At 44.4% G+C, this 17,799-nt stretch overlaps 1 protein-coding gene across 1 annotated transcript in view; it reads left to right on the top strand.

The window, feature by feature from the left end:
• Positions 1–17,314, top strand: part of cps1 (carbamoyl-phosphate synthase 1, mitochondrial) — an 85,158-nt gene extending 67,844 nt beyond the window's left edge. The window contains 7 exon segments of the mRNA NM_001124709.1: positions 38–208; positions 3,094–3,168; positions 3,382–3,480; positions 11,112–11,171; positions 11,459–11,571; positions 16,626–16,755; positions 17,147–17,314. Of these exon segments, the coding sequence (NP_001118181.1) occupies positions 38–208; positions 3,094–3,168; positions 3,382–3,480; positions 11,112–11,171; positions 11,459–11,571; positions 16,626–16,755; positions 17,147–17,305 (807 nt within the window). The 3' untranslated portion in view covers positions 17,306–17,314.
• Positions 17,315–17,799: the final 485 nt, after the last annotated feature.

Here is a 17,799-nt window from a genome sequence, read left to right as displayed (position 1 = left end):
TAGAATGACAATGTGTGTGTGCGTTCCTCCCCGCCAGGTGATAGAGTGTAACCTGCGAGCATCACGCTCCTTCCCCTTCGTATCTAAGACCATCGGTGTGGACTTCATTAGTGTGGCTACACGGGTCATGGTGGGTGAACCCCAGGATGAGGCTGCTCTGCCCTCTCTGGAGAACCCCATCATCCCCGTTGACTATGTGGGAATCAAGGTGAGGCTCTGTGACTACAGGGCTCTGTCCCAATATCCATACTAGCACACTACTTAGAATGAAGCAATAAGGGGAGACTACAGGGCTTTGTCCCAATATCCACACTAGCACACTACTTAGAATGAAGCAATAAATCATATTTTTTTTGCTATCATATGTGTCTTACTATGCAATAGACTAAAGAGTAGCAGAGGGACCCTGATTAAAAGTAGTAAAAGCACCAACCTCTCCTATTGCCATTTTCACCTATTATACCCTCCACAATAGTCTTAATAATGACCATATCTTCTGTGGCCTGGCCTGCAGTAAACTGTGGGGGGACTATTGTACTGCTTTAGGCATGGTAGAACAGTCCCGGCCCACACAGGGAGGAGGGTGATATATGTACAATAAGTATGATTAGCCATCTGAAGCCTATTATTTAGGCCCTGTGTTTTGGTTAATCATGTCACATGACCTGGAGTTTAACCTTTATTTATAGAGATTTTTCACCAAACAGTCTCATTTTCTTTTCATGACAATTGCTTTTATTTTTTGTCTAATTCTAATTTCGGGAAAGGCTTAAAATAAAGTTTAAATCCAGGTCATGTGACAACCTAAACACAGGGACCTTCCAATGAATATGGGGTGGAAAGGAGACACTCGCTCTCGAGTGGTGCAGCGGTCTTAAGCACTGCATCTCGGTGCAAGAGGCGTCACTACAGTCCCCGGATCGAATCCAGCCTGTATCACATCCGGCTGTGATTGGAAGTCCCATAGAGCGGCACACAATTTTCCAAGCGTTGTCTGGGTTTGGCCGGGGTAGGCCATCATTGTAAATAATCATTTGTTCTTAACTGACTTGCCTAGTTAAATAAAGGTTAAATTAAAAAAATGTAAATCAAAATTAAGCTAAATACATCTCTGTAGTTTAGTGCTGAATTGCCTAGACCCTAAGCATGCTTCCCAAATGGCACTCAGCCTATTCCCTGTATAGTGGACACAATAGGCTCTGTTCAAAAGTAGTGCACTTAAGCTCTTAAGTCCACTAGGGACTTTTATCTCATGTAAGTGTGTATTGTATTGTGTTATTAGTTAGTTAATAAATAAATAATGAAATTGATTTGTGTAGTACTGAATATTCAAAAGGGCTGGGGTTCTTGCGGGTCCACGGATTATGCGACATTCAGAATAAGACTGAGGTAATAATTAATAATGGACTATTATTGATGTAAGAGATATACAGATATCTTTAGAGTTTAAGTCGGGAGATAGTAACTCGTTAAACAACTTTTCCCATGGTGCCCCAATTTCCTAATGAGTTAAATACTGTGTCATGATAAATTTAATTGAGTAATAATTAAACATAGTTAGTTTGATTCAATAAATAACAGTCATCAGATTAATGATAGTCACGGCAACGTGGTAACGGGGCCACTCGAATGGTCACTGTGCCTTTGAGAATCTTGACTAGTTGAGGCCGACGACATCTCTTCGATAGCAGTGGAAGCAAACTCAAACATTTAAAAACAACCTAACTTGTAAACAAAACAATGTAAATAGCCAAGAAAGCCAAGGATAAAGTCTTAACTTTAGAATACTGAACAAAAATATCAACACAACATGTAAAGTGTTGGTCCCATGTTTCATGAGCTGAAATAAAAAATCCCAGAAATGTTGCTATTGACTTTTTATGAAATGCTCGCACTGTTAAGCCCTGAGTCTGACCACCCGCCAACGTGGCTGGTGAATTACACATTCTTACCCGCCAGTGGCAAAAATATACCCGCATTTGGCGGGTCTTAATTTTAGGCCCTGGTTATGGCAGTGACTAACTAAACTGTTACTGGTAGATTGAAATGTGTGAGTGGAGTGTGGAGTCAGCCAGCCAGCTGGTGCTTGAACGCTGTTTTCTCCCAAAGTAATTTCCTGTTGTAATTACAAAGGAGAGGCAGCACAATAGCTGTGGTTGGGGGAGGGGGCAATGGGCTAGGTATAATCCCTGTCTCCTCTCTGTAACTTCTCAATATCCAGGCTTGCGTAGAAGAGAATATTAAACAGTAGTGAATAGTCTAGTCTCGTCTGCTGTCTATACGTGAGCCAAGCTCTAACTTCTTACATTTACATCAGAGTTGAGGGTATGACAATTCTGTGTTGCTCTCTCTCTAACCCTTTTTCTCTCTTTCTATCTCTCTCTCGCTCTCTCTGTCCCTCTGTCTATCTTTCTGACTCTCTTTTTGGTGCAGTCACTACAAAGATTCAGCAACCGTAACTTTGAATAACCATCAGTTGACACGGGTTGATGGGGAATACCCTCTTGGCCAAGTGGTAAAGATGTTGACATCACGAGCGGGAGGCTGGATTTTAGATCAACCTGGTTGATCCGGGGGTTTGAGAGATTTTCCACCTCTAGATGGCAGCCTTGTCACAAAACCTGTTTGATTTGAAGCACTAGTCCTGATGCTCCATTTCCTCTCGGTTGTTGAGTGTAGCAAAGTGTGATTGAATTTCCAACCAAAGCAACATTTCTTACTCACAGGTAGTCCCATGTCTTTTTATCAATAGCTTTCTGTAGACACATCCTTTAACACCATTAAAAAGGTATTATAATGCTGATATAAGGATTTAAATCACCAGAACATATGTGATTGCAGATGAAAAGTTTGCACTGCTTTTTTCAGTAATGCCTATACTTTCGGTTACACTAAACACATTTGATACCTTTCCATCCATTCCATTCTTCCAGCCACAATATAGGGTGACGTTGCCCCTAGACACTGATTCTGGGTCAGTTTAGCATTTCCCCCACTGATGGTTAAGATCAGGGTTGGGGGAGGTCTCCACCACTGAGCTCCACAGGTTAAAATACCAAAATGGTCTGTCTGTTTGTATCTTCTCTGTGATAGGCTCCTATGTTCTCCTGGCCTCGCCTTCGTGATGCCGACCCAGTCCTGCGCTGTGAAATGGCTTCCACAGGAGAGGTGTGTGTGCGTGCGGACACACACACACACACAAACAACTGTGAATAAACAAACACACACATATATAGGCACTAGCACGCATACACATACATTACACAGACACACACACAGATGACAAATGTACGCACACAGACGTGCTCGCACACACATGTATGTACATGCACACACACGCACATATATACACTTAACAGGTGTCTGTGTCCCTCCTTGCAGGTGGCTTGTTTTGGACCAAACATCTACTCTGCCTTCCTCAAGGCTATGCTATCCACTGGCTTCAAGCTGCCTACAAAAGGAATCCTCATCGGGATCCAGGTCTGTGTGTGTGTGTGTGGTTCAAGAGAGTACACATCAGGGTTAACAAGCCTCAGTCCACTGACACTTCCCTTTTTCAAACACTCTCCCTTTTTCAAACACTCTCAAATTGTTTAATCCATAATCTCACAATTGTCAGGATTTGTTTTTTCTTCCCAAGTCTCTTGCCAAAGTGCTTTGCTCTGTAAAAAGCTGTTTTCAGGTACATGTCAGATACTAAAACAGAGTAGACAAAAGCGGTTGACACCCTATTCCTTATATAGTGCACTACTTTCGACCAGAGCCCTATTATCCTGGTCAAAAGAAGTGCACCATATATGAAATAGGGTGCAATGTGGGACGCAGCTTAAAAAGGTTGCTGTTTCTCATGTGTGTGTCAGAAACAGCCATGCGTGTTCAGCTAGTAAGATTAATGTAGTGTTCATGTGTAATACGTAGCTAGCGCTCTTCAACGAGCCAGTCAGTGGGGTTATGAATGAGTGCCTCAGGCCTGCTCCTAGCTAGCCACACTAAAGCTGAATAGCAGGATCTGTAAAAGGCTGATGCATTCATACCATAAATGATCATCGATCCACGGACTGGTCTCCCATGGCTACGACAGCACTTCTGATGGAAAGTTAAAAGTGTGTGTGTGTGTATGTCTGTGCCTGTGTGTACATCAGATACTTACATAGATGTCTTGAAATTGAGAGAGGAAGGTCTTGTTTATAAAGTCTTCTGTGTCTATGTTTTCATTGGGTAGAGAGAGATATGGATAAACAGGGCATTATGAGCTCTCTGTAGAGTTCCCACATCCTCCTCTCTTCCTTCGCCCTCCCTCTCGCCCCCTCTAAATTTTTCCCCCTCTCGCTCTTCCCCTCTTTCTTCCTCCTCTCCTTTCACTCTCTCCTTCTCTTTTCCCTCTCTCCCTCCTCCCCTCTCTTACCCTCCCCTGTCCTCTCTCTCTTCCTCCCTGTCTCCTCCCCTATCTTACCCTCCCCCTGTCCTCTCTCTCTTCCTCCCTGTCTCCTCCCCTCTCTTACCCTCCCCCTGTCCTCTCTCTCTTCCTCCCTGTCTCCTCCCTCTCTCTGGTGACAGACTCTTCTCTCCATCTTTCTACTTCCTTTCACTCTCTCCTTCTCTTTTCCCTCCCTTTCTTCCTCCTCCCTTCTCTTCCCCTCTCCTCTCACTCGTTCTTCCTGTCTCCAGTGACAGACTGTCTGTGTGTGAGGAAGTCCTTTGAGGGCCAGATGAAAGTTGACAGTGGTTATTTCTCATCATGGCATTCAGCTCCACATGTCACAAGTGCTCAGTGCAGGTCTGATGGGAGAATATGTCTAGCACTATGAAGGCCTGCTACCCACCAGGAGAATATGTCTTGCGTTATGAAGGCCTAGTACCTAGTAATGGGGGAAAAAATCGATACAGTTACATATCAGGATATTCCTTTTGACGATATATCGTATAGTTTTGACTATCGCAATATTATTTTTGTGCTAGTTGGCTGCACCTGCACCGAAACAGTATTTTCTTCATAGCTTGTTTCCCATCCTCTTTCTAAATAGGGAGCCAATTTGTTTTCCGAATCAAATTTATTTATATAGCCCTTCGTACATCAGCTGATATCTCAAAGTGCTGTACAGAAACCCAGCCTAAAACCCCAAACAGCAAGCAATGCAGGTGTAGAAGCACGGTGGCTAGGAAAAACTCCCTAGAAAGGCCAAAACCTAGGAAGAAACCTAGAGAGGAACCAGGCTATGTGGGGTGGCCAGTCCTCTTCTGGCTGTGCCGGGTTGAGATTATAACAGAACATGGCCAAGATGTTCAAATGTTCATAAATGACCAGCATGGTCGAATAATAATAAGGCAGAACAGTTGAAACTGGAGCAGCAGCACGGTCAGGTGGACTGGGGACAGTAAGGAGTCATCATGTCAGGTAGTCCTGGGGCATGGTCCTAGGGCTCAGGTCAGTTGAAACTGGAGCAGCAGCACGGCCAGGTGGACTGGGGACAGCAAGGAGTCATCATGTCAGGTAGTCCTGGGGCATGGTCCTAGGGCTCAGGTCCTCCGAGAGAGAGAAAGAAAGAGAGAAGGAGAGAATTAGAGAACGCACACTTAGACACTTTTCAGTACTTTTATTTCCATTACTGATCAACATTTGTCTCATGTCTCTGTCTTGTCCCTCTGCAGCAGAAATGGTGAGCACTATGTTTTGAACAGCGAATTGCACTAAAATCACAGTATTCAATCACAATATAGAATTGCCTTGTTACTGCTTAAAGATCTGACAGTACCAATGTCATGTCCCATCCTTTTATCCTCCTCTCCTCCGCCTCGCCACTATGGAACTTACTGATGTCCAAATGACCACTGGATTCTCTTCACCCACCCGGAGAGCAGGGTTTCCATTAGGAGAATTTGGGGCTGGACAGTTGAGAAATGGACCGGTCATCCATATGTGTTGGGTTTGTAACCCATTAGGGTGTCCATCCATGCAGCCAACAGCATCAATAAACCAGGGATATTACTTTCCTAAAACAATAATTGTCCACCTCACAGTTCAGCTGTCGGAGATGTGAGCACTAAATGCATCAGCACATTGCATGCATAGGCCTATAGGCTTAGTGATCCACTATAGTCAGGGTTAGAAATTAACACTCGCCAAATTGGGTATATTTTTACATTGGCGGGTAAGAATGTCTATTTCACCAGCCACCAGTTGGGTGGTCACACAGAGCAAGGCCACATGTAGAGGTTTGGTCAAATTGACTAGAAAGGCTACTAAAGTGTGGCTTTGTCCTCGTGTTTCTTGGCCAGATACAGTGCCCTCCGTAGTTATTGGGACAGTAAAGCATTTTTTCTTATTTTTACACTATACTTCAAAAGTTTTGATTTGAATTCAAAGAATAACTATGAGGTTAAAGTGCAGACTGTCAGCTTTAATTAGAATTTTCATTCATATCAGGTGAACCATTTTAGAGGAGCAAAAGTATTGGGAAAAATGTGCTGATGTGTATTAAAGTAGTAAAAAGTTAGCTATTTGGTCCCATATTCCTAGCACGCAATGACCACATTAAGCTTGTGACTGTACAAACTTGTTGGATGTATTTGCTGTTTGTTTTGGTTGTGTTTCAGATTATTTTGTTCTCAGTAGAAATTCATGTCATTTTGGAGTCACTTTTATTGTAAATAGGCATGTAATATGTTTCTAAATACTTCTACATGAATGTGGATGCTACTATGATTACGGATAATTCTGAATGAATCGTGAATAAGGATTACTGAGAAAGTTAGATGCACAAATACATTATATATACAAAAGTATGTGGACACTCTTTCAAATTTGTGGATTTGGCTATTTCAACAACACCCATTGCTGACAGGTGTATAGAATTGAGCACACAGCCATGCAATCTCCATAAACAAACATTGGCAGTGGAAGGGCCTTACTGAAAAGCTCAGTGACTTTCAACGTGGCACCGTCATAGGATGCCACCTTTTCAAAAAGTCAGTTAGTTACATTTCTGCCCTGCTAGAGCTGCCCCGGTCACCTGTAATTGCTGTTATTGTGAAGTAGAAACGTCTAGGAGCAACAACGGCTCAGCCGCGAAGTGGTAGGCCACACAAGCTCACAGAACCTGACCGCTGAAGTGCGTAGAGCCTAAAAATAATCTGTCCTTGGTTGCAACACTCACTACCGAGTTCCAAACTGCGTCTGGAAGCAACGTCCACACAATAACTGGCCGTTGGGAGATTGGTGAAATGGGTTTCCATGACCGAGCAGCCGCACACAAGCCTAAGAATACAATGCGCAATGTCAAGAGTCAGCTGGAGTGGTGTAAAGCTCACCGCCATTGGACTCTGGAGCAGTGGAAATGTGATCTCTGGAGTGATGAATCACTCTTCACCATCTGGCAGTCCGACAGACTAATCTGGGTTTGGCAGATGCCAGTAGAACGCTACCTGCCCCAATGCATAGTGCAAACTGTAAAATTTGGTGGAGGAGGAATAATGGTCTGGGGCTGTTTCTCATTGTTCTGTCTAGGTCCCTTAGTTCCATTGAAGGGAAATTTTAACGCTACGGTATACAATGACATTCTAGACAGTTCGGTGCTTCCAACTTTGTGGCAACAGTTTAGGGAAGGCCCTTTCCTGTTTCAGCATGACAATGCCCCCGTGCACAAAGTGAGGTCCATACATAAATGGTTTGTCGAGATTGGTGTGGAAGAACTTGACTGGCCTGTACTGAGCCCTGACCTCAACCCCATTGAACACCTTTGGGATGAATTGGAACTCCGACAGTGAGCCAGGCCTAATCGCCCAACATCAGTGCCCGAACTCACTAATGCTCTTGTGGATGAATTGAGGCAAGTCCCCGCAGCAAAGTGCCAACATCTAGTGGAAAACCTTCCCAGAAGAGTGGAGCAAAGGGGGGACCAACTCCATATAATGCCCCTGATTTTGGAATGTGATGTTTGACAAGCAGGTGTCTACATACTTTTGGTCATGTAGTGTATCATACCCCCCAAAAACATGCTATCCTCCCCTGTTATTGTAAAGGTGAGAGGTTAGCATGTCTTGAGGTTATGATATTTGTGCATCTGTAACTTAGAACAAAAAGTAGAAAAAATGCTTTACCGTCCCAATAATTACGGAGGGCACTGTATATCATTTACTTCACACTCTACATTGTTTTTCAATGTTAGTTTGAGTTTGCTGCAACCGTCTTCTGCTAGGAAGACATCGCAGTCTGAGATTGTTTTCAGATAAAACCAGTAATGACGTCATTCACAAGGCAGTCTATTCGCTGAGGCTAATAATTAGGGCTCCCGAGGGGCGCAGCGTTCTAAGGCACTCAATCTCAGTGCTAGAGGCGTCACTACAGACCCTAGTTCGATTCTAGGCTGTATCACAACCGGCCGTGGTTGGGAGTCCCACAGGGCGGCGCACAATTGCCTTGTTAAATAAAGGTTCAATCAAAATAATGATAATAGGATCATCTTTGGGAGAAACGTGAGAGAGTGACCAAATAAGGGAATGAATAGAAATCAACATGTTTTGCGTTATTGTTTGTATATTATCACAAACAAAGTACTAGGGTAGTGAATTGATGTTAGCTTTAGCTGTCAGCTAGCAAGGAAAGTTAGTCTACAAGCTGGAAGTCACCGGTATCATCTTCCGTTGTAAAGCCTGAATGAACATAGTTTTCCGAACTTTTTAATGAACAGTTTCAACATTTCTACATGGCATGTCGCATTATTCCAGACTGCGTTAACTTCTGTGCAGCATTACCGGTGACCTACCAGCCTCCCAGTGCAGGCTAGCAATGAGTAAGTGGACCTAACATGATGCAGCCTCCCAGTGCAGGCTAGCAGTGAATAAGTGGACCTAACATGATGCAGCCTCCCAGTGCAGGCTAGCAGTGAGTAAGTGGACCTAACATGATGCAGCCTCCCAGTGCAGGCTAGCAGTGAGTAAGTGGACCTAACATGATGCAGCCTCCCAGTGCAGACTAGCAGTGAGTAAGTGGAGCAGGCACAGCGCACGCTATAATAAGGGGTCCACTGTGCTGATTGACCGGCATGATCCGTCAGACACATTCAGAATTACCGAAAGTAACAACCTTTCTAGTATCGAAGAAGTACCGAAGTTTCAGTATACCGTGCCACGCTACTCCACTGTATGATAGGCTGGAGTAAAACTGACTAGGCAATCAGGATCGATAATAAACAGAGTAGCAGCCATGTGAAGGAAAGGGGGATACCTAGTCATTTGTCCAACAATGTATTCAACTGAAATGTTTCCTCCGCATTTAACCCAACCCCTCTGAATCAGAGAGGTGCGGGGGGCTGCCTTAATTGATATCCACGTCTTTGGCGCCCAGGGGACAGTAGACTGTGTGTGTGTTGGAGTGTCAGTGTGTGGTTAGTCCAGTGAGTATACGTAGAACCAGTGCAGAACAATGTATGGGGGGGGTCAATGCAAATAGTCAGAGTAGCCATTTGATTATCTGTTCAGCGGTCTTAAGGCTTGGGGGTAGAAGCTGTAGGTGTTCCTTTTGTCCAGGTGGGAAAGGTCACTGTGGAGTGCAATAGAGATTGCGTCATCAGTGGGTCTGTTGCGGCGATATCTGAATTGGAGTGGGCCCAGGGTGTCTGGGATGATGGTGTTGATGTGAGCAATGACCAGCCTTTCAAAGCCTTGCATGGCTACAGATGTGAGTGCTACGGGGCAATAGTCATTTAGACAGGTTATCTTAGCATTCTTGGGCACAGGGACTATGGTGGTCTTCTTGAAACATGTAGGTATTGCAGACTCTGTCAGAGAAAGGTTGAAAATATCAGTGAAGACACTTGCCAGCTGGTGAACCTGTTTAAAAGTCTTACTCACATTGGCAACGGAGAGTGTGATCACACAGTCATCCGGAACAGCTGGTGCTCTCATGCATGGTTGGTTCAGTGTTGCTTGCCTCAAAGCGAGCATCGAAGGCATTTAGCTCGTCTGGTAGGCTCGTGTCACTGGGCAGCTCGCGACTGGATTTCACTATGTAATCCGTGATAGTTTGCAAACCCTGACACATTTGACGAGCTTCAGAGCCGGTGTATTAAGTGTATTAAGTGTCGATCTTGGTCCTGAATAGACGGTTTGATGGTTCCTCAGAGGGCGTTATAAGCGTCCAGATTAGTGTCTTGCGCCTATAAAACGGCTGCAGGATATTATATTGCAACAAACACAACATTACATTTGGAAAACATTTTCCAAGAGAACAAAATGAAACAAAACACTTGCAAACTGGTTTAAACCATTTTTGTTTTACTTCAATGAAAAAGGCATCCATCTTCACAAGAAACAGTAGCCCGAGGCTCCTCTCTTGCTCTCTCGCTCCATCATCAGCAGCAGGCGCATAAGGCAGCGCAGAAGACAGTGAGAAAATGGTGCTGAAGCACGAAATCGGGATGTATGATATGCTGCTATGGACAATTTGGCCAGCTACAATTTTATTTATCGACTTTTCATTTATTTTATCGGCCAAAAGCCGTCAATTACCGGGTTACGGAAACCCTGCAAGAGAGGGCGAGAGATGGAAGAATGAAGGGAGAGAGAGGTTGTTATAGGGTCATTGTCCATGTCCGTTTCTAATAAGACTTCAACAAAGGGTGGACACTAGTGTGAAATCGGAATATCTGTGTGTGTGTGTGTGTCTGCAGGTACTAGGGACAGAGCGGAGGGTGGTGTGAAATCAGAATATCTGTGTGTGTGTGTGTCTGCAGGTACTAGGGACAGAGCGGAGGGTGGTGTGAAATCAGAATTAGTGACCGAGGCTGTGTTTCTCTTCTACCTTTCCCTCCTAATGACCAGCCTACATGGCTGTGAATCTGACACGCCTTTACAAACCTGATTACTTGGTCCTGTTTAACACAGTGTGATGACACAACTAGGTTGTTGATCTGGCTCACAGAGGAGAAGAGGAGGAAAGAATGTACAGATTTAATCTTAGAGAGTTGTTTCTCCTCTATTGATGTTCAAAAGCAAACGCTACCAAGGGACAGAGACCCATGTGCGTCCCAAATGGCACCCTATTCCCTATGTAGTGCACTACTTTTTGACCAGGGCTTAGTTTGTGATTCTGATTCGATTTTTACCTCCCTCAGCATTCGTTCCGGCCCAACTTCTTAGCCACAGCACACCAGCTGAATGAAGAAGGCTTTAAGGTGAGTACTACTGTTCGTTCTCAATTACTACTCTTCAAATGAAATTATATTGGTCACATACACGTGTTTAGCAGATGTTATTGCGGGTCTAGCAAAATTCTTCTCTCCTATTGGAAGTTCAGTCATGAGTTAGACTGCTAGTCGACCTGATAGTCTATGCACAACCCAAAACAACATACCAAAACACAGAGGAATTGAAGAGAAAGAGAACAAACTGACATTTGCTTCTCTCCCCCTCTGTGTGTGTGTGTGTGTGTGTGTGTGTGTGTGTGTGGTCTCTCCTCCAGCTCTTTGCTACAGAGGCCACCTCGGCCTGGCTCTCTGCCAATGACGTGCCCGCCACCCCTGTGGCATGGCCCAGCCAGGAGGGAGGAGACGCCAGCTTGCCCAGTATTATCAGGTGAGGGGATAAGGGCAAGGGGGCGACTGTCTGGAATAGAGGGATGAAGAGAGGGAGGGATAAAGAGTAAGTTGTATTAGTCGTATGTACAGGATACGCATGGTATACATCGTCCAATGAAATGCTTTCTTGCAAGTTCTCAACAAAGCAACAGCAATAAGAAATAATAAAAGATAAAAATACGAACATAAAGTAAATGTTTCAATAGAATAAACATTTTGCATAATTATAATACAGGATGGTACAATTTCTAGTCCAATATTAACATGTGTATTGGGGAAGAGGGGGATAGGGGGCCAGTGTATAAACTGAGTCTGGTAGCAGCAGTTGTGATGTGTGGGTGTGTAGTATGAATGAATATGTGTGTGTGTATGGCTGTGTGTGCGTGTAGTATGAATGTGTGTGTGTGTGTGTGTGTGTAGTATGAATGCATATGTGTGCGTGTATGTCTGTGTGGGTGTGTAGTATGAATGAATATGTGTGTGTATGTCTGTGTGGGTGGGTGTGTAGTATGAATGTGTATGTCTGTGTGTGTGTAGTATAAATGTATATGTGTGTGTGTATGTCTGTGTGTGGGTGTGTAGTATGAATGTATGTCTGTGTGGGTGTGTAGTATGCATGTGTATGTGTGTGTGTATGTATGTCTGTGTGTGTAGTATGCATGTGTATGTGTGTGTGTGTGTGTGTAGTATGAATGTATATGTGTGTGTGTGTGTGTGTGTGTGTATGTCTGTGTGTGTGTAGTATAAATGTATATGTGTGTGTGTATGTCTGTGTGTGGGTGTGTAGTATGAATGTATGTCTGTGTGGGTGTGTAGTATGCATGTGTATGTGTGTGTGTATGTATGTCTGTGTGTGTGTGTAGTATGAATGTATATGTGTGTTTGTATGTCTATGTGGGTGTGTAGTATGAATGTATATGTGTATGTCTGTGTGGGTGTGTGCATGAATGAGTGCATGTGTGCTAAGGTGTGTAGTAACAGAGCAGGTGGTCAGTCCAATTCAAGTAGTCTGATGACTTGTAGATAGAAACTGTCTCTGAGCCTGTTGGTATCAGACCTCATTCTCCAATACCGTCATCATTATGGAGAACAGCTTGTTTCTGGGGTGTGTGGGGTCCTTGATGATGCTGCGTGCCTTCCTCAGGCACTGTTTTGAGTAGATGTCCTGGATGGGTGGGAGCACGGTCTCAGTGATGGACTGGGCCGTCTTCACCACCCACTGGAGGGCCTTGCGGTCGTGAACGGAGCAATTCCCGTACCAGGCCATGATGAAACCGGTCAGGACGCTCTCGATGATGAAGCGGGAGTATTTGGAGAACACCCGGGGCAGCATGCCAAATTTCCTTATCCGTCTTAGGAAGTAGAGACACTGGTGCACCATCTTGTCAAGAGTGGTGGTATTGTTGGTCCATGACAAGTTCTCTGTGATGTGGACACTGAAGAACTTAAAACTCGTGACTCTCTCTACTGCAGTCTAGTTTGATGTGGATTGGAGCACCCTCCTTTCAAACGTTATTAATCTACCTTCCGAAAATATCTCTCATCTTTTGTGACAACTGATGCGTCCTCTCCTTCAGTGTGGAATTAAGCATGTAACTGTGTTGACAGTCATTGATCAACAAGTCATTTTGCATCCCGCACAACCCCAGGCAATTAAATCAAATGTTATTTGTGTTTAGCAGATGTTATTGTGGGTGTAGCGAAATGCTTGTTTCTTGCTCCTACAATGCAGTAATATCTAACAAGTAATATCTAACAACTTCACAACAATACACACAATACGCACAAATCTAAAGTAAAGGAATAGAATTAAGAATATATAAATATTTGGACGAGCCATGTCAGGGCTGTCAAAAGTGTGCGCAACTGGTTAACTGAAGTCAGGTGCAGGAGAGCAGAGATGAGTGAACAGGCACACTTTATTTGGCAGAAGGAAAACAGTCGGACACAACTGCGTAACGACACTCCCGCAAAAGGCGAATAGCACAGTCGTCACACAAATAATGTACAGCATATAATTCCACGGGTTCCAAACAAGACCCGGCGAAAATCCAGCATGAAGCGTCAGACATGACACGTAACGAACAATTACACACACACACATGGGGGGGAACAGAGGATAATATACACATAGAGTAATGAGGGGATGTAAAACAGGTGTGCGGATGAACAAGACAAAACAAATGGAAAATGAAAGGTGGAGCGGCGATGGCTAGAAGACCGGTGACGTCGACCGTCGAGCGCCGCCCGAACAAGGAGAGGAGCAGACTTCGGCGGGATTCGTGACAAGAGCGGCATAGACTAAGATACAGTAGATACAGTGCATTATTATTTTATTTTTTTATCTTTATTTAACTAGGCAAGTCAGTTAAGAACAAATTCTTATTTCCAATGATGGCCTAGGAACAGTGGGTTAACTGCCTTGTTCAGGGCCAGAACGACAGATTTTTACCTTGTCAGCTCGGGGGATTCGATCTTACAACCTTCCGGTTACTAGTCCAACGCTGTAACCAACTCTAGGCTACCTGCCGCCCCACTAATATACATATGAGATGAGTAATACAAAATATGTAAACATTATTAAATTGACTAGTGTTCCATTATTAAAGTGGCCAATGATGTCAAGTCTATGTATATGGGGCAGCAGCCTCTGATGTGCTAGTGATGGCTATTTAACAGTCTGATGGCCTTGAGATAGAAGCTGTTTTTAAGTCTCTCGGTCCCGGCTTTGATGCACCTGTACTGACCTCGCCTTCTGGATGAAAGCGGGGTAAACAGGCAGGGACTCAGGTGGTTGTTGTCCCTGATAATCTTTATGGCCTTCCTTTGACATCGGGGGCTGTAGGTGTTCTGGAGGGCAGGTAGTTTGCCCCCTGTGATTCGATGGGCAGACCTCACCACCCTCTGGAGAGCCCTGCAGTTGTGGGCAGTGCAGTTGCCGTACCAGGCGGTGATACAGCCTGACAGGATGCTCTCAATTGTGCATCTGTAAAAGTTTATGAGGGTTTTAGGTGCCAAGACAAATTTCGCTGTTGCGCCTTCTTCACCACACTGTCTGTGTGGGTGGACCATTTCAGTTTGTCAGTGATGTGTAAGCAGAGGAACTTGAAGCTTTCCACCTTCTCCACTGCGGTCCCGTTGATGTGGATAGGGGGGTACTTCCTCTGCTGTTTCCTGAAGTCCACGATCAGCTTTGTTTTGTTGACGTCGGGTGAGTTATTTTCCTGGCACCACACTCCCAGGACCCACACCTCCGCCCTGTAGGCTGTCTCGTCATTGTTTGTAATCAGGCCTACTACTGTGTTTGCAAACTTGATGATTGAGTTTTAGGCGTGCGTGGCCACGCAGTCATGGGTGAACAGGGAGTACAGGAGAGGGCTGAGCACGCACCCTTGTGGTGCCCCAGTTGTGAAGATCAACGAAGTGGAGGTGTTGTTTCCAACCTTCACCACCTGGGGGCATCCCGTCACGAAGTCCAGGACCCAGTTGTACAGGGTGGGGTTCAGACCCAGGGCCTCGAGCTTGGAGGGTACTATGGTGTTGAATGCTGAGCTGTAGTCAATGAATATCAGTAGCCTACTGTAGTAAAACTGTGCACTGTGCCCAGCTTCACACACTGACCAACGCGAGGTAGGCGGCCTGATCTTGAACATCTGCACGGCACCTTCAGCATTCAAATGCTAAATTGGCTTGCGCGATATTCGGCTTTATTAGTTTAGTGACAACCTAGAAAATCTGCTAGGTTGTTATTGTTATCTATGTGCAGTTGTATGTATTGTATGTTACCGGAATAAATGTAAACTATTGGAGACATTTGGCTATACCTGATGAACAGGCTTAGTATAGATTTTACTTAGCTTGTTCAGGTTCACCAACAGCAATAGTTCTTTAGGTAGTTTGGTTTTAAACAATCAGTGTATATGGTCATTTGTAGATATACAGGGTAAAGTTCATATTTTCATAACAAGAACAACAATCAAGTTTTGTGAGGCACGCTGCATGGCCGATGCAGGAGGAAAAATAAGGTTACTCCGTAAAAACGTCAATGGTCATAACCATTTGATTTTGAGGTGGGTGGGGTGGTTAAATCCAAAGTTGGCTATATATTAATTGGCTATGTCATAGCTCATTTGTAAACGGTAAGTATTGATACAATACTAGCTCAAACACTTAATCTGCAAAAATGACAAGTTAATTTAGTGGGTGATGGTGATTTCAGAACCGAAGTGGGGGGACTAAAAACATGTTGTCCCCCACTAATCTCATATTGGTAGTGAGGTGGTGCCTAGTTTCCCTTATGGCTCAGCTCAGGTGCCAAAATAGTAGATACACCCTAGACATGCATCATTTACACACACACACACACGCAGAAGTCAGTTCAGACATATCCGCATCAGAGAGGCCCAACTCATGAGCTAATCAGCAGAGGATTTGGAAATTGAATGTGTTTATGCAACGAATGTTAGTGCATCAAACTGAATCGCAACGATTTGTTCTCTAATCAAACCGAATCCCACAAATCGTTTCAAGCTAAAAACGTATCAATCCTGTATCGTGTCGGAGCCCATATACAGTATCTAGATGCGTATGGAATTGTCTTGAAAGGGAAAGATGCACATCCCTAGTATTTTGATAACATCTCACTCCTTACAGCTCTTACTGCTTCATCACTATAATATATTTGGCGTGTGATTAAACTCTGAATAATGTCTCAAAACACACAGTCCAATTACACAGCATTATAAGGAATTATGAAATATAACAACAAGGAGTGCACACACTACTCCTCCTTACACAGTGCTGCTGTTAGCCTCAGGAGAGGCACGTGATGTGTGTGTGATTGTGGACAGAGGATTTGATGTCACCTTTGTTTTAATGTGGTTGTCATCTGAAAGGCTTCAGATATAAATGTATCTTTAGATGCTTTACCTCGTCTGTTTATCCACAGCCCTGTTTTCCTCTTCTCCTCATACTTCCTCCTCTCCTCTCTTCTCCTCTCCCTTTCTCTCTTCTCCTCGGTTCACTGTAACCTTTCTCTGTGTATGTGTGTAGGCTGATCAATGAGGGCCACATTGACCTGGTGATAAACCTTCCTAACAACAACAGCAAGTTCCTCAGGGACAATTTCCTGATCCGCAGGATGGCTGTGGACCACGGGGTGCCTCTCATCACCAACCACCAGGTACACAGACACAGTGACAAGACACACACACACACACACACACACACACACACTCAGAGGGACAAATGCAGGTACACAAACATGCATACTCCACGCCATACAGACACACACACGCAGGGACACACACACAGAGACACATGCAAGCTCTCACACACACACACACGCACACACACACACGCACACATCCAAAGCAACTTACAGTACTTACAAGAATTGAACTGACAATCATGTCTTAAACAGATTGAGACACCTTTCCAGGGTCAGTTTAATTTCAATTCAGGAAGTTAACTGCAATTCCAACTTTTACTCATAGAAAAGCATTATTTGGAATTGGAGTACTTCCCAAATTGAATTGACCCCATCACTGAACCTTTCCCTGTGGTCACGTCAGGTGGTCAAGCTGTTTGCTGAGGCCATAAAGTATGCCAGCGAGTTGGACACCACCAGCCTGTTCCACTACCGCCAACGGGACGCTGACCGCCAACGGGACGCTGACCTCGAAAAGGAAGCTGACCGCCTTAGGGACACTGCCACCAGACTGCCGAGCTAGAGCTGTACCCCCCCCCCCCTATATCTGACCCTCCCTCTCTCCCAGAAGTTAAAGGGGGTAAACCATTGTTATTGACACCTGTAAATGTAGCCCATAATTATATGCCAAATCTTTATACATGTGTTTTAAAGACATTTCACATCTAGGGATAGAGGACATAGTATGTTTGTTTGTGATCTCATTTAACCACATCCAAGAGCAGTATCTTTCCTGTTTACACTCCACAAACACATTTTCTTTATCTTAGTATGGCTGTATTTTCCTCATACTGAAAACACATAAAACGCCTTTGATATGTTGTTCGCCAGTTCAGAAGCCTTCAACATTTTAAAGTCTAAAACAGACCTTGCTGACAAACTTTTAAAAGCAGCGGGTGGCCATCCTATTATCTCTGACCAGAACACCGGGCATCATTTTCTGTTCCAGTGACTCTACATGTTGACTCACCACGGATCGTCTTTAACTATCCCACCGCGGCCAGCCGCTGCTTTCAG

The sequence above is a fragment of the Oncorhynchus mykiss genome, chromosome 3 (genome assembly GCF_057628025.1).
Source record: "Oncorhynchus mykiss isolate SJ-2025 chromosome 3, ASM5762802v1, whole genome shotgun sequence".
In the NCBI taxonomy this organism is placed as follows: Eukaryota; Metazoa; Chordata; class Actinopteri; order Salmoniformes; family Salmonidae; genus Oncorhynchus; species Oncorhynchus mykiss.
The sequence above is the reverse complement of the archived record's forward strand: the minus strand, read 5'-3'. Positions and strand labels throughout refer to the sequence as shown.